The sequence below is a fragment of the Limanda limanda genome, chromosome 22, assembly GCF_963576545.1.
Source record: "Limanda limanda chromosome 22, fLimLim1.1, whole genome shotgun sequence".
Classification (NCBI taxonomy): domain Eukaryota; kingdom Metazoa; phylum Chordata; class Actinopteri; order Pleuronectiformes; family Pleuronectidae; genus Limanda; species Limanda limanda.
The window spans coordinates 16,152,434-16,180,027 of NC_083657.1; the positions used below are offsets into that span (position 1 = coordinate 16,152,434).

The 27,594-nt window shown below is 41.6% G+C and overlaps 1 protein-coding gene across 1 annotated transcript; it reads right to left on the bottom strand.

The window, feature by feature from the left end:
- Nucleotides 1-25,639, bottom strand: rap1gds1 (RAP1, GTP-GDP dissociation stimulator 1). The gene is made up of 15 exons (XM_061095940.1): nucleotides 25,286-25,639; nucleotides 19,427-19,534; nucleotides 17,280-17,402; nucleotides 15,500-15,625; nucleotides 11,635-11,781; nucleotides 9,100-9,228; nucleotides 8,577-8,702; nucleotides 6,942-7,085; nucleotides 6,062-6,193; nucleotides 5,453-5,587; nucleotides 5,204-5,329; nucleotides 4,618-4,757; nucleotides 2,753-2,879; nucleotides 1,931-2,059; nucleotides 1-610 (listed from the first exon to the last, which is right to left on the bottom strand). Exons 1-15 carry the CDS (start codon nucleotides 25,287-25,289, stop codon nucleotides 483-485), a joined length of 1,824 nt encoding a protein of 607 aa, XP_060951923.1. The 5' UTR covers nucleotides 25,290-25,639; the 3' UTR covers nucleotides 1-482.
- Nucleotides 25,640-27,594: the final 1,955 nt, after the last annotated feature.

Here is a 27,594-nt window from a genome sequence, read left to right on the forward strand (position 1 = left end):
GTCTGTGGTTTTGACCTCAAGATAAATCCCCTACTTGAGCAATAAGACTCAGACTGTGAAGCCTGAAATAAAGCCTGACTTCAGGACATCTGACCCACCCAAAATAAATCTCTTTATTATGGCTTTCAGGAGAGGTTTGGTATCCCATTTCGCGTGAAGTCTTGTCATTCAAAATAAAACAAAAAAAAACAATTTGAAAAACTCAGATCTGTGATTTGAAAAGACGCTGAAAGTGCAGGCGTTCTAAAAGCCACATCAGTCTAGCCCTAGCGGAGGTGGGCGGGACAGAGGGTCGAGACACATCTGTGTGTCTGGCTGGCAGTTAACGCGACATGGTACCTTGGCACGTGACAATGGGGCACAGAGGAGAGCAGTCATGAGGTGTCATTGGGTGATAAGGTGGTCAGGCAGGCATTGAGGTGGGTAGGTGAGTGGGTAGGTGGGTGGGTGAGTGGGGAGGGGGTGGTCTCGGACACAGTCATTTAGCTCTGGGCAGTTAGCCGCTGCTCTGTGAGCGATGCCTGGTGGGATACCGTCTTGTTTTCATGAGCCCTCAGCTTGGACACAACGTCGATGAAAGCCAGGCTCTGGACTTCTTTGTGAAGAGGCTCTGAAAGGCAGAAGAGGTATTCAAATAATGGTACAGTCCATCGACACAGAGATGTTACACATGACTCTGCTGCAGAAATATGACTGCTGGTCTCTTTGCCCTCATTTCAGTCTTAAGCTACCACCATACAACCCTTAGCATTTCTTCCAGGTGTTTAACAACAAAAGCCTAAAAGTGAGGAACGACGCCTTTGGAACACATTTAACGTGAAACATCTCACACAGGAAAGGAAGTTTCACCTGAACAGTTTCAACAAAGTAACACGACAGCAATACGTAAGATAAACAGAACACTTTTTGATTGCACATGTTTAACATGAAGTTATGGAGGGAACTGTTGTGGATATTTTCTTATGTATAAAGAATTGACACATTCCTCCATTATGTCACAAACTGTTTCTTTTAATCAGTGTTGAAAATACTGTTATCTTGCTAATATTCTCAGTTACACGCAGCATCTATTGCACTGATAGTTTTTTGTTGAGGGTTAAGGGCAGAGGATGTTGCACCTTGTTAGAGCCCTATGAGACAAATTGTGATCTAGCAATATGGGGGATACAAATAAAATATGATAGATTTATTGATATTGATTGGCGTTTGCAGCAACCAATAGTGCTTACTGTGTGTCATGGCCCCCTGGGTAAGAGTTGACAGTAACCAGCAGCCCAACATGGAAAGTCATAATGTCAGTCTTGTGGAGGAGCTCTCACCTTCACCTGCAGTTTTATAATAATCTTTGATGATAATAAATAATCATTTATTTTGTTGTTAGACAGCTTAATGTAGATTGATATATTCCTTTTACTTTAATGCACCAAGCTCTTTCACAAACTTTATTTTGGAGAGATATGGGTAAAAGGCAGATTCGCAGTTCAGACTGGGCTATTTTTTTTGTGTGGAATAAATAATGTCTTAAGGTTTTTTTATTGTATTTTTGATTAATTCATTAATATATTAATCAAGTTATAAAAACATAATCGTTAGATGAATAGATTAATCCAAAACTTGATCAGTCTACAATGGTTCTTTGGCTTTTGAGGTCTCTGTTTTCTTCTCTGTCAGCTTGTCACTGGGAGGCAGACCACAACTCGAATTTATGACAATGAATGTCGCATCCTACCTGTAGGGGAAGCCTGAGTATAGCTAAGAGCAAAACGTGCATTGTGTTACTTTCAGAAGAAATTAGTTGAGGGTGACATGACTGTTGGACCTGATGGACCCACCAGATGTTTCACAGTAAACTCGCACATAAACGGGAGACAATAACAATCAAAATGAATACACAAACCAAGTCAAATATGAAATATGTTTATAGTCTTACCTGAGCCCATGACTGCACAGATAAGGATCATGGAGTTGTACTTGATCTCTGGGGCACTCCTCTCATCTGACAGCAGCTTGTGCAGCACTGACACCAGGTTGGCTCCAACAAAGTCCTTCTCAGCTGCAACTGCAACCCAGACACAGTCACATTGAGTCACCATCATGACACAAGGAAATGTTTCAGAGTTTTACAGTATGTGCTGCTGATTAGATGGTCGAGGTTTTCTTAGGGATGCAATACATGTCACAGTCACCAGTAGACCCAACAGAGAGATAAGGATTCTGCTTAAACTCAGTCAAATATTTCATCTTTTGCAAATCCAGGGAAATCTTTAAAAATGTTGCAAAGAAGAAACAAAATACAAAAAAATATACCATGTTTATAACTTATATTATTTTGATTTGTTTTGATTTACTTTTATGAAATGTGGTCTTTTCTACTGCTTTTATGGCATAAGTAAGGGGAATTTTCCTCAAGGGTTTTTGGAGCAGATGAAACAAGCTGCAGAACCAGTCGCCTTGGCCATATATACAAGAGGAATGTCGAGAGAGGGGGGGTTTCTAGCGTTTCATTATTCATGCATTTCTGATGTTTCCTGCTGTCTGGAGAACATGAAGTGAAAAAGCTGCTTCTTAATCTCCAAAAGCAGAGGCAGTCATGTGAGTTACAGTTTCAACTCCAAACTTATTATTCATAAAAAAGGTTGCTTTCATATCCAAAAAACTCGTTTTTCGAAAGAGGCAAAAAAAACAAATACAAGAAATGCAGCTCAAAGTGCTTTAAAATAGGTGAATAACTATTTCCCTTTTCTCTTCTTACCCAAATCCAGCGCCGCTATGAGTCCCAAAGCCACCAGAGCTTCATTCTGCATAATCATATGCTCACTGGTTGCCATGGTGACTAAATGCTTGACTCCTCCTCCCTGGATGACAGTTCTGACGACTTCCTGAAACCCACAAAAAGAAGCTGAGATAAATAAAACAGTTCTGATGCATTTTTTATAAATACAGATGATAACTGATGAATCTCAGTTTTTTCTGTCTGTAACATGACAACGTTTACATGAAGAACAATAAACTGTTGACCTTATTCCTAAATATTATTTAGATTATGATGTCTACACTCAGACATTCATTATATTCATATTACCCTTTATATGTAACATTCACTGACTATGACCACTCAACATTACATTTACACTTACCACTTTTCAATTAAAAAAGGTGTCAACAAGCAGTTGGTAACTGTTGTATGTTGATGACATCGTGAAAGTGTGTGAAAACGCCAAAAGAATAATTGATGTAAATACATGTTTGCATAATGTGACCTCGGTCAGAACACTCCACGTCTTAATTGATTATTATGACCATATTCAGTTAAGATGATCAGAAAAAGGCCGTTGACATTGCAGCTCTTACTCAGTCCTAATCAGGTTAATAGCAGAATAATGGTTTCGATGTAAATGTGTCTACTGACAATACGGTGATTTAATGATTCATCACCGATGCAGTAAACCCATCACTTTATACTTTTCTATGAATGTGAGTTCTCTGACCAATACTGAAAACAACATTATTTTTTCTTTGAAATAAACTCAGCTCTGTATTTAGTCTGCACAATACAAGACAAGACTTATTTTTATAAAAAATATAATCATAGTTATCATTTAAACTTTCCTTCATTGTACCATGGTTCCCCAAACTGTACAGCCTCCAACTCCCATAATCACAGTGCCAGAGACTCATGCCCCCCCCCGCCGCCCCCTTATCCCTGGAGGTGCTTGACGCACACAGAGGATGTTGACTTGAGCCAGTTTGAAAGAATCCACCTACGTGCACACGTTGCAGTGTTTCCTGTAAACTGAGCTGCTGCATCTCTCATAATCACCCCAGGGGTCAAAGATAATGTGAAGGCTGATGACATATCTTTTTCATTTGCCTGGTTTTATTTCAAATATAACTACCTTTTGTTTTGGCTTTTGTAATTAGTCTGGCTGAGACACACTATTTTGAAACGTTTACGATTTTAATTTGGTTCTAGGAAATCACTTTGTAAACAGTTACAGATAAACAAAGCTGTGACTCATATTATGACCAAAGTGGTTTGATCTAAACACTGTTGATAATTCACATCGAGGTTTATCTCGACACCATCGTTTGAGGCCTGTGTGAGAAAAAATGACTGAATATCTCTACCCCATATCGAAGCATATATTATTTTTATTCAGATTTTGTTAACACTAAGTAAACTCTTTACTTGGTCTGTAATGAACTGTTGATTTTGGAGGCTGATCTGACATGGCAACTCTCCTGGTGCTGCTCATACATTAGGATTAAGGATGAAGGTGAAACGCAGCAACAAACGCTGACAAGGAAGAACAGTGCCAGCTCGTAGGCACGGCTGCAAACACTGCGAAATTTTAGATGAAAACAATATCTGCTGGCACAGTTGTTCTGGGTTTTTTCATTAACGTGTAGGTGCATCATCCAAGTGTTTTTTGACAGCACCTATAACAATGGGACTAAAATAACTAGAGTTTTCTACCATTCTGGAGAAAAAATTGCTTGTATAATATTCTTTCTCTAAATTAAGTGTGACGATCTTGTACTGATTGATTGATATTTCAGGATTCATTCATTACATCAGATATTCTTCTGCACTGGAGGGGCAGCGCGGCGTCTCACCTTGGACTTGCTGTGTCGAATGAGAGCCGACAGGAGCCTGTTGGACTCGCCCATCACTCCTGCGTGATCTTTGGCTTCACACCACTCCACCAGTCTCTCCACCAGCTTCCCGTTGGTTCCCAACTGGTCTGCGGCCTCAGCTGAACACACAATCACACACACAAAAACAGACAATCAAACTCATCAAGAGATTACGGCCATCTGTTCTGGTTGTCGGCTCTCATTAAAGTCCAGTAAGTCCAGTTTGTGATTGAAAGATTTGAAGCAAACTTTTCTTTGAAGCTGGCAGCACTGAACCACATTTTTATTTCTCAGACTTTTTGATATGAAACCATCTGCACCTTCTTGAGCAGCACTTATTCTCTTTGTGTATCTTTATGACTCAGAATTGAGGCTCTTACAGTCTGACCTAAGAATCTCTCATGATAGTTTTACCAAAGCTTCAACACAGCCGAGGGAACAGAACTTATCTTTAGAATATCTTTCACATGGACTTTAAACTTAATTATCTGATCCATGTTACATGACGACAGGATGTTTTTAGAATGTCTAATCCTCTTGCTTAGATTTAACATAATAGATCTACCTTGTGTATCGATGAGCATACGTAATGTTCCCAAAAGTTTAAACTGGACTGGAGGCATCTCTGACTGCAAAAACTTCAGCACCACGTCTGCTACGCCCGCTGACAGCATCTTGGATTTGTTGACCACTGGAACGAGAGAAGCAACAGGGGAGATTTAATCGCAGGCTTAAATCAAACCAATGGAAAACTAACAGAAACCTGAGTGTGTGTGTGTTTGTGCTGAATGTTTGACTTGATGCAGCAGCTCACCGGGTATGGCCAGGTTCCGCAGGGCGCTGAGAGCTGCGTGCTGGACAGTGACGTTGCCTTCCTCCACGTGCCGATCCAACAGCTCCAGAAGCTTCTGCACGATACCAGTGTCCACCATGTGGATGCAGTTCCCGTCTTGACAAAATAAAAAACAGACACTTTAGTTTACTGGGACGTCAGACCAGTGCTGGGTTGGAATGATGGACGACAGTCAATAGTGAAATGTAATTCGATAGTCAAGCGCTTTACATTTCTATCATACACCATTCTATGACAGAACAGCCAGCACAGTATCGTAAACTTCAGGTTGATGTGGAATTACATTGTATATTTTCATTCTGCGTATGTTGTTCATGTTTTTAATAGATCTATGAATATTCTCAGTCTTCCAGGTCATGTTATGCTCTGACGTTGTTATTAGATGTTATTTGTTATCACTGTCTCAGCTGACATGAGCAAAGACATGAAAACAGCAGCTGCATAATTTTCTCTATTGGACCTCATGGCCTTTTTAAAGCAGAACTGTCCAACGATGTATTCTCATTTATTTGCTCTACTTTCTCTGGCAGCCTAGGGTTAGGGTTAAAACGTGTGTGAAGCAAAGCTTACCATTGCGAGCAAAGTTGGCGATGGCCAGAGCCCCCGCCAGCTGCAGCTGATGGTTGTGGGATGGTATCCAGGACAGGACCCTCTGGAAGACGCTGCCCTTTCCTCCCTCAAACAGCTTCTGCATGGACTCATCTATACAGCAGAGTGAAGACGAGTTAAAGAAGCTAGCTGTGAAATGAAGACACTGAATCTAACTCCTTCTCTGGCTCATTGTCATGATGGAGGCGTGTTTAGTTGTAAGATTTCAAAAATCTCAGATTAGATGCACAATAATCTGGAATTAGCATTAACATAAAATACAATATTAACTATTGTTTGCAGGTTTTTAAGAGCACTAACATATTGACTAATGATTGCGCGTCAGCTATAAGACTAAGAATGGCATGGTGCTGCTTTAGCACCACGTAACCAGGCTCGTGTGAATTGAAGGGTTTGGTCAGACTAGCGGCAAAGAGGCCAGCATGTATATTTATAACACTCATATTATGCGGTAATAAAATATTTACATTCGGACTGTATTATTAATTCTCTACATCAGTGCAGGACAGAGGATATCCATGATCATAGATGTGTGCAGGTGAAATTTTGTCTACACTAATGGAGTCAGGTAAAGCATGATCCTTTCGCCTTATGGCCTTGTACGGTTTGCTCTACGGTCAGTGCAGCAACAGTAATCAGCCTTTGGACAAAGTATGGATGATGAACTACTGTTACACAAGGTTCATCATATGGATTCCTGTGCTTTGGAACTGAGGGAAGCAAGACATGAATTTAAATGTTGGACACATCCAGCCTGAGAGGTTTGCTGCAGAGCTGATGAAACTAAAAAACATTTTTAGAAGTAAACATTGTATTGTATCAGTCAAAGCCTGGCATTCACCTCCCAGCAGCAGGAGGACCATGAGGTCGGAGGAGGTCTTGAGTTGGGCGATGTCCTCCTCCCTCTCTCCGTCCACAGTCTGAGCCACCACGTCCAGCAGACACTCCACCAGGCCGGCCTCCACCAGCTGCAGCTTTATCACATCTGGCGAGAGACGGAGGATGAAACGCTCAGAGGAGGCTACGGTGAGCAGGTGGGTCTGAAACTCCGGTTGCCATGCAGTGGTAACATCATATGATATGCATCGTATGATACCATTAGCACACATGGGACTCTTCTCAGCCCAGCATACCAACAGCCTGCACAGTATATGAAGCATGATGACTTGTAACTCAGAGAAGCTTTATTTATTCAGGAAGTCTCAATGTTAATGGCTTCCAGTGGTTTAAGGGCAGCAGCAGCACAAGGCACAGGATGTCTCTACAATCCAGTGAAGTTGAGTTAGACCCATAAATCTTCACGGCTGATATACGAGTCAAGTAACTTAAAATATGTCAGTATTGGTGTATGTTAAGGCTAAACAGTCCAAAACTGACCATTGCATAGTTTGTCCAATAGCAATCAGAGTGGAAACTGCTTGGTATGTTATTTAAAAAATAAAGAGTGTCCTTCTAAGGTGTATCTTAATGTTATGCATTAATATTTAAATATACATTATTTAGACAATATCAATGTCTGTATCAGCTTCACAAACCAATGACGGAGCAGCTGAGTTTTGTAGGACAATCTGTTATGCCAACACTTTTTAGGTCATGATATTGTACGGTTAAGGACAGAAATATTTGTCTTTAAAATTGCATTTGAATAATTACATTCGCCGAGAGGGTTTAGTTTTCTTTTTTGTTTGTCTGATAGCTGGATTACGCAAAAAGATTACTGCCCAGACCAAGAGAATGACAGAAACAAAGAGCGATAGATACAATGAGACAGACAGAAATAGAGAGAGAGAGTAAGAGAGAGACAGAGAGAGATTCCTCAAGAGCAGAGTTCAGCAGGACGTTGTCCTGGAGACTGACGATGTGGGAGAACCCAGTGTTCCTGACATAATAACAACCACAGCCAGTAAGATGCTTTTTACTGTTTCTTGAAACACCCCTACACCCGCACACACACACGCTGCCATGTTTGAAAAAGAACGGCTGAGTGAATACAGGCTCTGTCTGCCCTGGATGTGCTGTTAGCATCGAGCCTGGTTAGCATGACTGTGCAGATAAATGTCTACACAGCAGGTGGACATGAGGGAACACTGCAGTCTGTCGCACTTCTGTGATACTATACCTCCCTGATACAGAGGATGTAAAACAAGACAAGGTTAAATCCTGGTATATGGCTAAAATGCATTCATGAAGTCATTACATCATATTTGGATTTTTCCTTTTCCACTCAGAGAGCTTTGAAGTACAAGTCTGCAGTGCTTCTATATGCAGTAATGGTGGATCCGGGGATCGAACCATCGACCTTCTGGTTTGTGAAAGACCCTCTCTACCTCCTGGGCCCCTGCAAAAATGGTGTAATGTGATCACAAACTCAACTTGATCAATCACTCACTCAGCCGTGGTGGATGTGAGATGTAGCGCTAGACGGTTGCCTGTTGGCCCAAAAGAAAATATCAACAAGAAAAAAAAAGCACATTACCATTTTCTGCAAGTGGAGCCAGGACCTCAAAGATCATCTCCTTCTTCTCGTGCTCGATCTGCTTCTGGAAGAGACGCACCAGCTCCTCAGCGATGTTGGTGGAGGCAAACTGCTCTTTGCTGGACTCTGAAGAACACAGGAGGATTATCACAGGCATGAGACACCGTGATCTAGACCCCTCAAACGGCATTCTCTCTTACACACAGACACACACCGGTCTATCAAAGTCACACAGGCTAAAAACAACCACACATTGCAAACAGAGCTGATGTGCTCACTCAAGTCTTTGATCTCATCACACAAGATGTACAGTAAATGCAGGTATGAACATATGTGTGATTTGCTGACAGTTGAGCCGGCAGGGGGATAAAAACTGTTGTGGGCAGAGACTGCCCTGTTGACAGAGGCACTGAAGAGCAAGCATCCTCAAAAACTTTGTTTCAGATTTCCCCAAAGTCGCCAAAATTACTATTCCCTCCAGTAAGTTAATTTGCTTGATAAACAGATATTTAGATATACTCACCGAGCTCGGCCAAATTCCCAAAGGCAATTAGACACATCTCTGTCAGGGCTGTGTTGTGGGAATGGAGGCCTAGCAGCTTCACCAGAGTGGGAATCACACCCATATTGATCAGCTGGGCTTGTAAGGAATCTGCAGCACACAAAGACACAGACAGGCAAGGTCGATCTGCTGTTCAAATTGATATCAAGAGCTGAGTGAAAAGCACGTGTGACCGAGTTGATACATTTTAAATCAACAGTGATTGTTCAGCCTTGAACATTAGTAACACTACTTAACACTGTACCTTGTGTGCAGCTCAGTAGCTGTATGTGTAACGTTAGTCATCCACTCATTCTTTGAGACATTAAAAGAAGGTAAACTCTATTGAGTTATATAGACAAACTGGACTTGAAAACAGAGGGGATGTAGCATTAGCATTATGAGAAATGCTATTCGAACAAATTGTGGTGTTGCATGAGGAAGAAGGGACTTATCAACTCGACAATAGCATCATCTAAAGTATTAACAAGGTAAAGCAGCGAATCTGTCAAATGTTGAGGAAGTTCTCAAACAGCACCTTCAAGTGTTCATACATACCCAAATAAGCCTGAATGTATTTCCACACTGTGTGTATTGTCTTGAGCCAGTAAGGAAAATACAATAATTTTCTAAAACTTAAAGCTAATGTCATTTTTTACACCATGAGATAAAATTTCCAGTGATACAGTAATTCCCAAGCAGAGTATTAATACTACATGTAGTATTCACAGAGACCATGACTAGTTTAATTTAGAACATAAAAATCAAATACGATTATGAAATGTAATTAAAGATCAGATATTGTATAAGAACACCTCTACTTTGAAACTATTAAATACCTCACTTAATAGGTATCTTGATCAGTTATTTAAAAAACAAATGAAAAGAATATCATCATTTTTATATATTAAAATATAAAGATTTAATTGCTCTGTCTTATATTTATCTAGGAAACATGCTAATATTATGTGAAAAACTTAACATTTACATGCAGTAAACGTTATATGACCTTGTTAGAATTTAACTCAGGCTCAGGGAGCCTTGGTTGTCACAGAGAGATAAATGCATTTTTCCTGAAAGATTCCATTTAACTGTGTTGTAGAGTGGGAGGTTTTCTCAACATTAGCTCGATATGAAGAGTCAGCGACGGGCTGAAAGTTGCTGAAAGCTGCAGAAAGCTTCAAAAAAGTATCAATCCTGTTGCAGTGCCAACCCTCCCATCACCCAGCTTAAGAGATCCATCATCCAGTGCCAAGAGATTCCTTGGCAGGAGCTCGGAGTCTGTCGCGTCACATATTCTGCTGCTCTCAACAAGCCTCGTTATCCCAGACACAAACTGCAGGAGAGTCCAGAAAAAAATATGTCCCCAGGAAAACACTCACATTTCTCACCTTTTAAAACGGATTGAAACAGTTGATCGTGTAAAATTCAATGAGAAAAACAGTTAAGATGATCGAAAATGAGGATGTTATGAAGATGAGGACAATTGAAAGAGAAAGCCTGTGCTCAGCAGCAGGATAAACGGAAAAACCTTTTATAGATAATAAAATGAAATCACCCAAGTGAAAACAGACTTTGTTTTTCCTTAGAAAGATGTATATCTAACATTTTACAAAGTTAGATTAGTTTCTTTGTTTCAAATAGCAATAAGAAACGTGTGTGAACTAAGTAGCTGGAGTCCGGATGACATTAGCCTAGCTAAGCATAATAACTGGAAGCAAAGGGGAAGCTGCTAGACTGGATTTCCTACCAGCCTCACAGCTGGTTTTAGTTTCAGAAAGCATCCCTGTTGCTACATTAACACATTGTTTTCTTTTTTTTTACACAGTGTTCTAAAATCAAAACATTTTAGTGTCGACAATACTCGTAGCGGTATGTGCCATTCTTATAATTTGAAGTTATACCATGCTGATGTTAGGCAGATGCATGTTAGCATGATAACATTTGCCAATTAGCACGAAATACACAGTAGAGCTGAAGCTGATTAGAATGTCATTAGCTTTGCAGGTACTTGGTCAAGTTTTGGACAAATGAACATTTTGTACATACATGATCATGGAACCAAGATGTTTGTATAATATTTTATGCAAATCATCTTAGGGGCTTGTGGATATTTCATTGGATAAGACAACTTTGAAACGCTAATCTCGTATGACCAAAGGTTCTGTAGTTATCGTCAAAATAGTTGTTGAGGTTAATAAATTTAAGTTTGGACCGACCAAAACACCTAACCTTGCCATCACTAGACCTTTGCCTCTACAAGGGGCGAAGCATCATGGAGAAGAACTACCTATTAAAAACTACTCCTATGAAAGCTGTCTAGTATAACTCCAGATTACCTCAGAGATGAAGTTGAAAAAGCAACAGAGATCATGGTAGAAAGATGAGGAGAAAAGGTCAGAAAAGCACAGAATCCTCTGGTTCAGTTCAAGCCTATTGTCTGTGTGTAAGAAAGAGAGCATTCGCTGATTAGTTGAGATGAGTTAACAGTTGTTCTTGGGGGAAGATGGTCATTACCATTATCATTGCTATAGTTCATCAGCATGCCACAAAAGACAGTCAAGAGCTTCTCATTTTCCGGCTCAGTATTTTGGTAGAGGGATTTAATGTGTTCAGCTACTATCTGAGCCCCTCCTGCCAGGTCAACGGCACTCCTGCCCTCATCTGCAAAACAAAGAGGCCAGGACACAAATCAACCACAAAGCAAAGGAAAAATTTAAATTAAAATTAACCACAACTTGAAAATACACATGTAAGCAATGCAGAGTAAGCAGTGCAAAACATATAAATCAGTGCAAACCAAAGCTGTAAAAGAGTAACAATGCTGAGTAAAACAAATGCAAAGGAAAGAATTATGATCACAACTATATGACATGTATACGGATTCACGTGAGGCTTATTGCTTCATTATAAGAATCCTTAAAAGAACCTGGAGGTCCCTTTAATGTGTTGTTTAACATATGCGGCCATAATTCTTCCCTTTTATATTATATTATATATATAATAAAGCTGAAGCTCACCCTGCACAGATAATAGTTTCGATAGAGCCAAAAAATTCAAACTCAGCATAATCAACAACAGCAAAAATCAAAGGAACTGCAATCTTGAAAAACAAACATCTGAGAAGAAGCTTGAATAAAGACCATCGACATGCTTGGCTTCATGAGGCTTTTATGCTGTGTCTGTTTCCAGATTGTAGTCCTCTGAAGGCCAGAACACTTCACATATGATGTCGATGCTCATCAAGTGCCTTCATCGAGTTTCTTTCATTTCTTTGTTTCTTTACTAGTGCCAGCCATCTCTCTGGGAGGGCTTTATCTGGTAGAAAAGCTGCCAAACCAAGTGTTACATGAGTCACTCCGCTCAGTATCAGTGCGTCTGCTACTTTTCATCACTCGTGACAGCGTGCCACGCCAGAACTCTCTGCAACAAGGACATGTCATATACATTCTACACAGACGCTCATGTGTAGCTGTTCTTGTTGCTGATTCAACGCCTTGTTCCACAAAGAGGCGGTGGTAGGATTTGTGTGGTGGCATTTTTCAGCTGAATGTCTTGAATATTCAACTTTTACACTTGTCAGTGAAACGGGTATGCACAGACAACAAATAGGAGCAGGAGCCTGAGTAAATGCCAAGTGCTAGGCTGTGCTAGCTTTACAGGGTTTGAATGCAGCTACGGCTGTTCCATAGCTAGCACAATGGATATCAGCCTTTGTGAGATCTGCCTAAAAGAAGACCAACCATTAATCACCTGTTATTTTGTGCACGGCATCTAAATCCCTGGGGAAAGTGAAAAATCCAAATATATTTCTGTATTGAATTCATCAAGCACGGTCAGCGAAGGAAAAGATAAAGAGATTTGTTCATGTCTGAACAGCTATTTTGTGTTGTCTTGAGATATCAGTTGTTGTTCATGATGTCTCAAGACAACCCTGAAAAAGGTTGATCAAGGTTGTACTGGATTTAAACCCAATGAATTTCAAGGATTCCCTTCATGTTAAAAGTTGACCAGGCAATGACACATGATTTCCAAACAAATGACTACTAATATTACTTTTCATTATTTTGTTGCCATTATTTTTAGCGTTTCATTATGAAAACATTTTTGGTGAAGGTATTTGTTGACCTGGCAGTCTGCAAGGCCTGTACTTTTATAGGGAAAGCCCTGCTCATGTTGAAAAACTGCAATTACTACAGCTCGAGTGGTTACACTTATTGAATAGTACATGATACCAACAACAACAAAACGCCCTGAGGATCTTCAACAGAACCGATCTATGAATTGGTCAGTCAATATTATTGGCTGACACGTTCATTGTTTAATTGCTGAGTCAAATCTGTGTTACAACTTTTTAATTAACAAAAGTCCATTTATTCTATCACTAAAAAATGCTGCTGTATATAACACAAGCTATTGATAAATAACTCTCTTTTTTGAAATCGGGGGACAGGCCAATAAGATAAAGTTTCATGTTAGGTTTGACTTAAATAACTGCACTAGACGAACAATACAGGTATAGTGACTAAAGACAATGTTGACTAAGATCAGATGAAAAATACTAAACTTTTGGTCAATTAAAACAAAAACTAGGAAGATTTTGAATAAGTATGATACAAACTGACATTTGACACCAGGAAGGCGTGGTGTTAATAACATATCAGTGTGGGTTTCTGGAAAGGTAGTGAGCAGCTGCTTCTCTACACTCTCTCAGTGCGTCCACCATAAAACCGTGCCAGCTCACGAGACCCCCCTCCACTCCAACAAATGTCACATCCCACCAGATTCCACGGATACCCAGCTTTTCACCAACACGAGGAACTCTGCACCAGAACTGACAGCTGTGAATAAAGCCTCTAAAGCTGGCTACAAAATCAGGCTTAAACTCCGCTGCTCGGTCCAGAGGTCAAAACTCAAACGCTCCACCGACACATTCACTCGGGTTTCTTATAGCACACAATCTCAAAAACGATACAGGAAAAGGGATTTATGTACAAGTAGTTCAAAGACAGAAAAACTAAATGCACGGTCGCTCATCTTTAAAACAATATAAGAATGTCTAAATATATCTGTTGACCCATGTCCGTTTATCACCGTCTTTGGAGTTCCTCCGGAACTCTTCTGCACTGTTGAAGTCGGACATTGACTGCATTGCCTTTGCTTCACTACTAGCCAGGCTCATACTATTGAAATGGAAAGATGCACATCCACCCACATAAACTCATTGTATTAAAGACCTGTTAAACTCTTTAAAAACTGATGTGTTTCACAGGGACCTTTTACAAACTAAGGAAATCCATTTATTTACCACATTGAGGAGAATTTAAGAGTTGGCCATGCCCACTCACTACTGGTTTCAGACACATAATATATAAATGGCAGTTTTACTGGTCATATGTGGAATTTGAAGCCTTTCAGCTGCAAGTGAGTAAATGAGGCCTGTTCAGACCTGCTGTTAACATCTGCCCTGATTGATCTGATCAGTGTTCAGGCCTGAATGCACCACAAAACTCATTGCTCACACATCTGAGATCTGACCACTCACAATGCATGTATCCAGTCTTTAATCAGTGTGAGCGTGAATGTATCCTGGGCCACACTGAAGGACCGCCAGTTTAGCTGAAGTCCTCTTGTTAAAGATTAAACGTTATCAGTATTATCTCAGAATAAGTCAAACGTGGTGGGAATGTTCAAAGTTTTATACTGAAATAATAGAATTATTAACAATATAAAAACACTGTGACACCAACCCCATATCAAGCGTGCAACATTAACATTGAAAGACAGCTTTAGCTCACTCAAGCAGCTTTTTTACTTTACCATGAAAACTTCTTGTGATGCAAGTTTAAATGTGCATATAAGAACAACACAACCATTGTGAATAAAGTCGTGTACAAAAATACAGCCATATGAAAACAAACCCGAAGTCAGGACGTTGATGATCAAATAACAATTAAGGAAAGGTTAACAACTGGTTACGTGCTTAAGTCAAACCCGAATGTCTGTGGGTTGAATGTCATCAACGACCACTGGGAGAATAGGAGGGTTTGTAATGGCAGTGTAGCTTGTGTAGTTTGCTTGTGTGTATAGTGTCTTTACCATGTCTATTTTCACATGGACTCCAGTAACAAAGGTACCAAGTTATCAACCAACCAGTGTCTGGAGTAATTAAATCTATATCTATGTGGTTACTAAGACCTGAACTATATTTCCCTGCACACAGTCCTATAACCCTAATGAAGGCTTGTGTGCGTGAAAATCAAACCACTGCAGGCCGAAGGCAGCATCATTTTTATTACTTATCTTCTATTAGGTCTTTGACAGTGATGATAAGGCTCATGAGGGATTCAATGTTCCCTAAGCAAAGCACACTCCTACTTACGGCTGTCATAACAGATGTTGCCAAGAGCTCGGCCGGTCTGCAGTAAAACCTCCTGGTCGCTGGAGTTTAACAGCTGAATGAGAGGAGGGATGAGGCCAGCTTCCACACACGGACCCCGCATGAACTCTGGAGAGAAGTGAGGATATTGGAAAGCAGGTCAGAACAAATTTTGGAGAGCAAGAGCATTAGACACACATCTGTAGCAGAACTCGATGATAGGGACAGTTTGAAATGTTACGGCCTACATTTCATTTCCAAGGCATTTTGAAGTTAAGGCAAACCAAGAAACATATTGAAACACACTGGTACATCCGAGCTCTGCAGGAAAACAGAAGACAGCAGCAGCCAAAACTAAGATTCCCTTAATAAAATAACTCAACTGTGAAAGTTAAAATGACAAAAGGTTGAATTTAAATGCAGGAAATCAGATAGAATCTTGACTTTTCTTGTTTGGGTACGAGTGTGTGTGTGTGTGTGTGTTGTATTGTTTATACGTAATAACAGAAGATGTATGTGTTTGTAATTTAGGGGTGGCTTGTACACTGTTGCCGTCCTTAACGTAAAATGAAAGTTTTACTTTCTTCGATGCATTTGAGGTGGACTGGAATGTCCCAAAAACTGTCCCCAGTTAAAAATAAGAACTACCAACCCTTCTGGGGGACAGGACAAATACAGCATTTTCTCCAACTTTTAAAATGTAAGGGTTGCCAATTTCCAGAAATAATGTCTCGTGTATTAACCATTTTCAAAAAAAGACATAGCGTAGAGAATATGCAGTAATAAATGATACCATAGCATTTGTCTATTTTTTGTCTCCATTAATAGCTGATCTGTTGGTTTTGCTGAATCACCTGCCACTAATATGGTGAACTTTTATTATTTTATTTTTTTACTGAAAAGCGTGGACCACCTTCATACCGTCACAACTAAACACATTTATTTACTTTCCAGCTCCGCTTAACGCTCTGAGAGTGGCAGATAAAAATGACAGCATCACCCAACCCTTGAATCGTCATAGTAACTTACCCAAATATCTGTAAAACATCTTACCAAGGGAAACATCTAGATCTGTATCTAGGCAGTTAGGGTGGATCTGTTGGGTTTTAGCAGGGCACATGTGTGTGGTGATTTAAACGTGTTTTTACATTCAATCTTTCCTGGTGCTGCTCTAAAACAATCCCATCAGCTCAACCGCATCAGGCAGAAAAGGGAGTTGTCTTAAGCCCTGCAGTCACTTGGCTGCTTGCAGACATTTCCGGAAGTGGTGACAGATAATGCCAGCGGGTTGTTGCCAAGCCTGGCGAACTGCTGGGGAGGGATCATTAGCTGCAGTCTTGCAAGCTGCTAAAACCCATTCATTATCCTAACCTTTTCTTGCCACGAGTTCTATTCATGTCTGCTTTTCGCTACTTTAAAAGCTTCTCCTGAGCTCACACTGAGGCATTATGGAAATGGAAGCTCTCGGACACTGCAGTTATGCAAGATTTGATTCCTTAAACAATAACCTCACATTCGGAGTCAGCTTAGCTTTAAAACACCATGGAGGGATGCACAAACTAGCCCTGGCCTGAAATGATCCTGACCCTAGTCAAAGACATTTCTTCAAACGGTTTAATTCATTGAAATATTTAAAAAAGACAAAAAACTAACATCACTGACACAGTTGATCCAAATCCATACATCAAACTGCAATAGAAAGTGTAAAATCTGAACAATGACAAACGAGGAGAGAAAGTCAGGATGTTCCCGGGAGGAATGGACTCGGAAACCGAAACCTTACCATTTTTAGCCACCTCAGCAATCATGTTGGCTACTTTAGGAGTGCAGGAAGACTGGGGGCTCAGCAGGTTGGGGAGCCGAGGGAGAACACCCATCTCCTGGATCTTCATACTGGCCTCAGTGTCTGCAGAGGAAAAACAAAAACCATATCAATCATATGAAGTTTTCCAGAAATACAAAGTGCCAACATATTATCAGTATCACTGTTGCTGCCATGTTATTTTCTGACTGAAGGTTATTGCTGATAAAAACAAATGTGACATTAAAGTGGTCAGATATGTTAATTTTCAGTTAATTTGATTAACCTGTTCGGTACACAACATAAGAAAAACATTTTACAGGAGAATGTAATCATACTTATTTCCAATGCTCTTGACTATGGAAGCATAGTGCTGCCACAGCAGCAAAGGAAAACGAGACATTATCCTGTTATGACAGGAACATTTTAAGTTATAACCAGATGTTTTTCATGTTCGGGTGATATGGTTGAAACTTTCTGGCATCAATCACAGTAAGTGAAGATTTAAACAGTATGACTAACAGTCAGGAATTGTACTATACATATAGGATTCTTCAGCTTTGGAAGAGGTATGAGCGCCATTGAGTTCCACTGTAGTTTTATCAACATCTGACCACACTAATGAGCCGGCATCAGGGTTTATTGCCAAGTGGGTCGACACATATAAGGAATTTGTTGTGGTGTGTTATGTGCAAGCATAAATATAAAAAAATATATAAAAATTAGGGCTGTCAAAATTAACGCGTTAATCTATGAGATTATTGTGCCCGAGATTAATGCCATAAAATATTTTAACGCAGTTAATGCAACTTTGTTTACTTCCGGTGTGCGGAAGAAAATTCAGCTCCTCGAGCGAGCTGCCAGCGTCGCCCTCACCAGTGACCACTGCACGTCAGTCAGCACTTTCACCGGAGCTGGCTAAACTGGAGAAGTTGGAGAAGCTACTTGAACCATGCAGGCAACTCCACTCTTTCCGCCCTCTCATGTGCACTTTTTTTATCTTCCTTGAACTGTGTATGTGTGTGCGCATGTTCGTCTGCGCGGCGCTAGCGTGGCGCTAACCGTGCTGCTAACCGGAGCTATGGGCAGTGGGCTTTGGGCAATGGGAGCTGGATCTAACTGCTCTAGTCCCCACTGCAGGGCTGCGCTGGGGCTCTAGCAGCCAGGCTTCGGCCCACCTGACTCTGGTTCAAAACGATATGGTTGCAATATTGTATCTTCGTCTCCAGCACTCAAAACAGGTCAATCTGAGGAGGGCTGTTTTAGACAGGGTAACAAGGTGCTGTTTTAAATTATCCTTGTGGTATTTTGACCAAAATATGTCTCAGACATTTCATCAAGATCCCAAGGAACCCTATCAACTGTGGTAAAATGGGCATAGGGTGGGACCTTTGAAGTAGCAGAGATCTTCCTGTTTTCATTTTCATGTTTGTTTGCACTTTAAGTTTTTGCACTTTAACATGACAGATTTGAATGTCAGTTCAGTTTACCAAGGCCACATGTTATGCTGTTGTGTGTGTTGTTCAATGTTAAAGATGACAGTACCAATGGTGTCTCAAATACATTACTTTTTTTACCTTTTACTAATCTGGATGTTTCAATGAAGAAAGATGCAGTGTTATTGTTTCCAAGGACATTGGGAATATTTTCAGCTGGTTTTAAAAAAAAAATTTGTACACAATTTATCATACATGATATTTAACGACCTGGCTGTCACTTTATAGGTAGGTGTTATAGGCCTGAGCCTCTTTGAAAACACAACATTGTGTAAAATACAAGCTGTCTGAAGTGATTACTCGTTAATTTATAAGATTTAGTCTTTAGAAGAAAAACAAACTTTTAATCGCGATTAATCTAGATTAATGAATTTCAAAATATGAGATTAATTAGTTAATTTTTTTTAATCTGTTGACAGCCCTAATAAAAAAAGGACACAAAATAAAATGTAAAAATATTATTAACACAAGAAAGCAGATTATGCAGTTAGTACTATGGTGTACTACACGAGCCTGCCTACTCTGGACCTTAAAGCACTTGGTCCAGAGTAGGCAGACTCCCCCGGTGATTTCTCCAGGACTAAATGAATTGGCTTTTTATTAAACCCTCAGTGTAAACCAGGCTTTACGTACTGTTGTTGACGAGAGCTTTGAGCAGGCAGTCCACACAGCTCTCCACGCTGTCAGTGGCGCTGTCTGTCGATGCCAGCTTCAGCTTCTCCAGGGCCTCACTCAGGTTGTCTGCAAACAGAAACATTATATCAACAACAGGTGACAACCACTGTCTTGAGAAATATCTGGTGAAAGGGTTAGTTGGAGGAGATGATAGTAGAGATGAGGAGCATGATCAAATCCGGGACTCTCAAGCTGGGCCAGGTGTGACGAGAGGAATGCCTAACAGAACTCAGCCCATCAGCTATCCTCTAGACAGCAGATACTCAAGTCTGCATCTATTGTTTGACATACCTTGATTTCAGTTCAAGATTTTTTACGCAAATAGCAACATTTTTGCTAATCCCTATTCAATCAATCAATCAAGTTTTATTTTATATAGCCCATATTCACAAATCACAATTCGTCTCATAGGGCTTTAACATTGTGTGACATCCTCTGTCCTTAACCCTCAGCTAGAGTAAGGAAAAACTACTAAAAACCCTTTTAACAGGTAAAAATACGTAGAAACCTCAGAGAGAGCCACATGTGAGGGATCCCTCTCCCAGGACGGATAGAAGTGCAATAGATGTCAAGTGTAGGAAAACATCATCGGGATTAAAGTTTTTAGCAGCATCGATGAGGGTAAACATTTTTCAATACTATATGTCAAGCAGTCCTGCTGCAATCATACTCTCTGGTCAGTAGCCAGGAAGATCACGATCTAGCATCAAGATGGGATCCACTATTAACAGCTATCTGCACGCATGCCACAGTGGCTGATACATTTCCGTTAATGGGTTCTACCTCCTCTGCTCTCCACTAACCCTGTTTACCTGCCCGCTCAGATGTTATTCGTCCAATTATTAACTGAAACCAGAAGAGTTCCGGACCCAAGATCTTATGCCTTGCAGACAGATTCCGCATATTGATATCGTGCAGAATCGGTTTATAGCGATAAGAGCCGTACTGACTAAAAAAATGTTCTATTCTCCTGTTATAGACTGGAACCTGTCCAGTGTGTGATGGGATGGGTTCCAAAAGTGGATCAGTGGATGGATTGAATATCTTCTAACTTATCTATATAGTGCACTATAAAGTGAGTTTGCCATTTTCAAGGTGGTGTCCGAATGTTTAGCGAAGTTTTTTTAAACCTTATACAGTGCGCTCCTTGTTTCCCATAATGCATCATGAAAAATGGTGTACAACCGATGGTCACTAACTGAGCAATATATACCATCATGCATTGCGCTCGCAGCGGAGAGATGAGAGGAACAAGCGCAGCAGGAACAGCCCGACCTGAAACACACCGTCAATGTAAATACGAGCAGAGCAGCTCATCACAGCACAAATTGCAGGAAACAAGTTTAATTCTCATTCAAGGTGTTTTTTTTACATTAAAGTACTAATACTAACAGTAAAATAAACATTCAAATTTACTGTGGGATTTTTCACTGGCTGTCATTGTTGTACATTGTAATCCTGTAACAATGACGTCATTACCGGCGCAAAGAAAATGCGCAGAGTAGTGTCCGAAAGCATTTATTTTATTTTCCTGATGAGCTCAAGCAATACGGATTGAGTGGGTTATTTCAGCCTGTCTCTAAATGACACATCCAGTGCAACATGGCAGCTGCCGTATCCAGAATATCTTGGCAAAAGTTGGCATAATAGATAACCAGTAAAAACAAAGCGCAAAACTTAAGAATTTAAAAATGACTAGCCTAATGTGTACCGATTTTGTTTTAAAGGTATATGCCACATCGTGGGATGTCAACATAGACAGTTGGTAAGCCACTGTTATTTTACTGGCAGTGTGTCACTTGTGTTGGACTGGCAGATGCCACTCCCGGCTCACTTAACACACTGACATGGCGCCCGTTGGCATACGGCTAACATGAAGGTCAAGCTCTGTCCGAGGCTATGCGAGTCGTTTGTGTATAACCACTCCGGTAGTTATCCTCCAGACTAACATGGGAGCACGATTCGAGTACCTAGTCAGGAGGTTAAATAGCTCTGCCACATGGCTACGCTTCAGTTCAACATCCTGGCATGGGCGTCTCAGTTGTACATATAAGAACATCTCAACTTGACTGGTCAGCACTGAGAGTGATGTGACCGAGAACCAGCAGGGGAGGCTTGTATTACAACACATTATTATGCCTGGGTACTTTTTTTTGCCTTCCACACATGCACGACACAGCAGAAGGTTTTCTGCACAGACACGTTCACAACAGCAACAAATCCTCTGCAATATCCCGGCGAGAGGTGGAGCAGCCGGGTGCAGCAGACAGAGGCAGGAAGTGACGTATTAACTCCACTGTGGAGATCACAGCTCGTATTACCACAAACTCTCTTGACATCTTTGTCAGTGTGTGATAGGTCTGCAACTAACGACTATTCTGATAGTCGATTAGTCACCGATTATTGAAACGATTAATCGACTAATCGGATTATGAATGACACAAATTCTCAATTGCTATTATTTAGCAAGCAGCTTTTAAATTTAGCTTGAGGTTGTTCGAGGCATGTGATGACGGAAAATAAAGACAATAAAGATTGATACTTCATTAACAAAAATGTCTTTTAATAAACTTTGCTGCATATAAGGGTACTGTTGACACAAAAGCAAAGAAAAATCAAGTTTTTGTTCATTTAAAACCAAGGACAGGCAAAGTGCTAATAAAAAATATTAATTTAAATTTAAGTTTCCCTTTTTACTGTGAACCAAGAACAGGCCAAGTGCTGGTACTAAAAATAAATTAAAATTCAAGTATCCATTTTTCGTGTTAACAAAAAAGGACAGGGAAAATAACATTAATAAAAACATCAACAAACGAAACTACAGTCTTCTTCAGACTAAATCATTGTGATTAAAACAAGACGTTTGTCAGGCAATAGGATAATATTTCGCTTTCAACTCGTTAAAAAAAAGTTTAAACCATATTTTTGTAATGGATGCTATAATCCTGCGTGCAGGTATAAACGTGTATATATAACATCTGACAGAGGCGAGTCCGCATCGTCCTCCGTTACGATGTCACACGTGCCTCCTCCTCAAATGCGCGTGTCCTGCTTCCATGGAGAACAGGTCCGCCGCAACAAATACTGCAGGTAGTTTTTCTCGGGCCATGTTAAGAGTGAAGTTCTCCCGAACTTTTTACTTCCAGGTGCGCGACTGCGCGCGGCAGCGGACGCCGACATTGGTCCATGTTTTGTCGCTATTGCACATGCGCGACTTTCAGAGATAGGAAGGGAGCGAGATGGCTCACTCCTCAGCTACTTCCATCAGCACCTCCGGTAAAACGCCGTTTAGTTCCGCTGCGCGGCACGAGAAACACGCGCTATGACGTCACCAACGAATCATCGACTAGTAAATTCGTTGGCGACTATTTTGGTCATCGATTTTTGTCGACGACGTCGACTAATCGTTGCACCCCTAGTGTGTGACATCACTTTTTCACCGGGAGATATTTGTTTTCGGGAGACAATTGATGATGCCCCTGGAAAAAACTATATTAGCCAATACTTTCCGTTATAAATTTAACTTTTTATATTAAACCAAAGATTTCATGTTGATATATATTTTATTTGTATTGAAAAGCAGCCTTGTACTTTGACGGAGCTACCGAGCTAATGTCTTGTCAACAGTCAACAAAATGAGGAACCTAAAAAACAACTTTAGCTGAATCATCTTCTCCCCTTTTGATTTTGTAGAAAGCTGGACTGTTTAACTGCCCCTGACTCTACATCTGTCCTCTTCTCTGAGGACCACAAGCCATCAATCCGCTGCCCTGCCAGCCATGTCAACCACAAGGATTTATAAGCGGTGAGCAGCATCCATCACATGCTACGACAAATGATCAGCTCATCATTTCTGTTGTTTTGGTTATTAAAATAAACAAAAACTATAGTTGCAGGCTATCTGTTTCCTCGTCAGATCTTTAATAACGACTGTGAGCTTAATTAAGGTTTTCCCTCTGGGTTCATCTCAGAGAGTTGCATTAGTGTCATGTTTGACAACTCAGCTCCTCCTCTCCAGGAGAGTGTGGCACCGCTTCACTGGATCCGTGCTCCGTATAGGTCTATTTACAGTCGTAGCCAACAGACAACAACAAGGTTAAACGCAGAACATGTATTACAGCCAGATGCATATTGACTAGGTCTGCAGAGCTCTGCCATGGCTGCACGTCGAATCACAGCACTGCTTTGAGTTCGTCCTGCACAGTCGACAACCTCAGCAAAACCGGATTTGGACTGACCCCATCAGGTTTGGTCCAGATCAAAGTACGTGGGAGGCTGACACACTACTTTCCCCTGTGCACTATGGATCAGCAATACAGAAGAATGAATGCGGTAACAGCAGGAGCTGTCTTTATCTCCATGTCGGTGCTGTGCCTATAAACCAGGTGATGCTGTGATTGCATAAGGGTTGCAGACACTGTTGCAGTGACCTGGTTGTTTCCAGGAGTTGCTAATGCACCGCACAGCCCACACATCTGTCCATCCCTCGATTTGTTAATAAGGACAGACCACACGGGTGATCCAGACCTCATGAAATACCTCACGAATGCATATAGCTCTATATGCAATCTAGAGCAGGGGTTTTCAACCGGGGCTCGCGGCGGCATTGCAGGGGGTCCGCAAAATTCGCTTTGATATTTCAACACATTTTCAGATTACTCTTGAATATGGTGAAAAATATCTCAAATAAGAAAAATATGTCTAAAATGATATTAAGGTGCTGGTGATCATGAGGTTAAACTTAAGTAGGCCTCAATTGTTCGTGTGATATTGTATGATATTCATTTGTGACACATTCTGCATTACTTTGTCATCTTCCCTCTTCAGTTGTAGCCCCAGTTTATGTTGATTGTTATTGATCACCGTTACTTTAACGTTCTCTCAACATGTCAGCTACATGTCTGTACATTTAAGTCATGAACGTTATATATTGATGTACATATGGTTCTGAGATGTAGTACAACTACAAACTGCATTTTAATTGTTTTCAATTCTTAAGCACTGAAAATCAACCGTTTTTGTTGTTTTTTTCACAGATTTCTCTAGATTTGTTTGAGGTTTTTAAGGAGATATATCTAGATTTGTTTGAGGATTTTAAATAAAACCAACATGGAAAACAAAATGTTAAAACTTCCCTAGGCACGCGCGTGCGTAGGCTCATCAGTGGGCCGCGGATTACTATCTAGTCAGAATGGTGGTCCCTGAGACAAAACCAGTTGAAAACCCCTGATCTAGAGGATGCCTTCTCTGAGGGATGCCGGGTTTTCAAAAGGGATCGCTTCAGTTCTACATGAACACGCATCAGCAGAGCATCCACCATCGAGTGGCAGCAGCACTGGGAAGAGCAGTGCAGTATAAACAGTATCACAGAGTGGGCTGCTGCTGCTGCTGCTGCTGCTGCTGCTGGATCCTATTGCATAACAGCTGTGGGGATGGAGGAGTGGCATCCATCCACACCATCAGCCGCACGCTGCCATTTCAGGGGGTTGGGAATCCATGTGGTCGCCGGGACCTTGGAGCCATTTCGGGTCCGAGCTGATCCGCACCGGGCGAGGAGCCGGGACCCGGGGAGGAGGAGGAGGAGGAGAAGGAGGTTGGGGGGGGGGACATGATGATGGAGTCAGGGGTAGCCACCCCACCCCGAGCTCGGAGGCGCGCCTCGGCTCCAGGCAGCCTTTTTCCCTTTGACAGCCACACACACACGATCCTACTCGACTCGTGCGATCGCCTGCCCGGTCACATACATCCACGGTGGGGACAGTTGTTGTTAGCTAACTGGGCTCTGCGGTTAGCTGCTTAGCTTAGCTGCCTACTCACCCATCGCAGCAGGATGTTGCTCCGGCGTGCTAAACTCTCCAGGGCAGCGGTACAAAACCGAGTCGCAGAAGCCGGAGGCCCCGTGTTCCCACGCCGCGCCTCGTCGTCCCTGACACCGCCTTTTACGCCGGTGAAGTCAGCGGGTTGACGTTAGCTCGCAGCCGCCGGGGCCGGTGGGGCAGTCCCCTCTCAGATGGATGCTGCTGCTGCTGCTGCTGCTTGCTGCTGCTGCGGCGGCCTGTGCCTGATCACCGGCTGACTACCAGGCTAACACGGCCGACCTCCTCTCATGTCCGCACCGACAGGGCAGAGCTGCTGGGCTGGGGAGCTGCTGGGCTGAGTGCTGCTGGAGCTCCTCCGGACCACTGAGCAGCCACCGTCAAGCTCTGCGTGCGGGGTGTGGCGCACGACTTCCGGACACAACCTTCAAAGTAAAACGCTTTAAGGAACATCGTGTTGTGTGATTCATTGCCGATAGGGGGCAGCCGCAGACAAGTAAAATCCTATGGTAAAAAATCCCAGGCCAGGGGCCTCATTTATAACCGTTGCGTACGCACAAAACGGGCCTGAAACGTGCGTACGCCACTTCTCACGCCAACGTTGGGATTTATAAAAACAAACTTGACAGGAAAATGTGCGTATTTCTACGCAAACTTAGACCCTCCCGTACGAGCGTTTTGGGGAGACGGGATAACGGCGACACAGACGTGAGGTGGTGAACTGCAGCAGATTATTGATCCAATTCATAATTTACATTAAAACCAACAGTTTTAATTACCTTTTAATTAAAAAAATATAAAACAACTTTAAGCAAATAAGGTTCAGATTCGATTTAACGGCAGAGTTACGGAGCCGAGTCATTAATAGGTTTTAATAATATCTTCTAACACTGCGTGTATTGGTCAGCAGCATCATTTAATATTCACGCCGTGCTTTGCGTTGACCATTTATGGTTGAAAGTGGGCGTGTGGAGGGCGGATTTGGAGGCAGATCCACGTAGGAACGTTTCCAAGTGGACTGTGATTTTTAAAGCGAACATTGCGTTCAGTTGTACGTGCGCACGGTTTTATAAATCGGAATTATCTTTTGCGTACGCCATTTCCGGATTTTGTACGTACGTACACTTTTAGTATGAATCCTACGCACTCTTTTATAAATGAGGCCCCTGAAACGTGCGTACGCCACTTCTCACGCCAACGTTGGGATTTATAAAAACAAACTTGACGGGAAAATGTGCGTATTTCTACGCAAACTTAGACCCTCCCTTACGAGCGTTTTGGGGAGACGGTAAAACGGCGACACAGACGTGAGGTGGTGAACTGCAGCAGATTATTGATCCAATTCATAATTTACATTAAAACCAACAGTTTTTCTCGCGCGACGTATCTGCTCCACACGAGCCTTTTAATTAAAAAAATATAAAACAACTTTAGGCAAATTAGGTCCAGATTCGATTTAACAGCCGAGTTACGGTGCCGAGTCATTAATAGCTTTTAATAATATCTTCTAACTCTGTGCGTGTATCATCAGATCGCTGCAGTGAACGGGACTAACCAGAGAGAACACAGAGCACCCAGCGCACATAGCGCACTGGAGATTACTTATAAGAAATGAAGAAACTTTCCAAATAATATCCCAGAGGAGGTGAGGATCCACTGATGTGAGGGAATCGGTCCGATGCTCTAAATAAATAAATACTGCCGTGACACCGGAGCGGGGATCTGCTCGATGTGTGCATGTGACTGGAAGAACGAGGAGGAAGCGAGGTCTCAGCGATCTCTGATCTCACATATTGTGTTATCCACAGCAGCAGCGGCAGAGTGTCAGTGTATTTTCTTTATTAGTGACATCACTGCTGTCCCATAAAGTCGCTCTTCACCTCCACCTCACTAACAGACACTTGATGTCAGTGTCAGAAAGTTTCACTTCCTCTTCACATCGCTTGATGTGGTGACTCCGTCAGGACTCACGGTGGAAACCCATTGGTCAGCAGCATCATTTAATATTCACGCCGTGCTTTGCGTTGACCATTTATGGTGGAAAGTGGGCGTGTGGAGGGCGGATTTGGAGGCAGATCCACGTACGAACGTTTCCAAGTGGACTGTGATTTTTAAAGCGAACATTGCGTTCAGGTGTACGTGCGCACGGTTTTATAAATCGGAATTATCTTTTGCGTACGCCATTTCTGGATTTTGTACGTACGTACACTTTAAGTATGTATCCTACGCACTCTTTTATAAATGAGGCCCCTGATGAGTCACTGACATTTGCCCAAAGCAGTGAGATTCAGTCAGATGCACTACACAAAG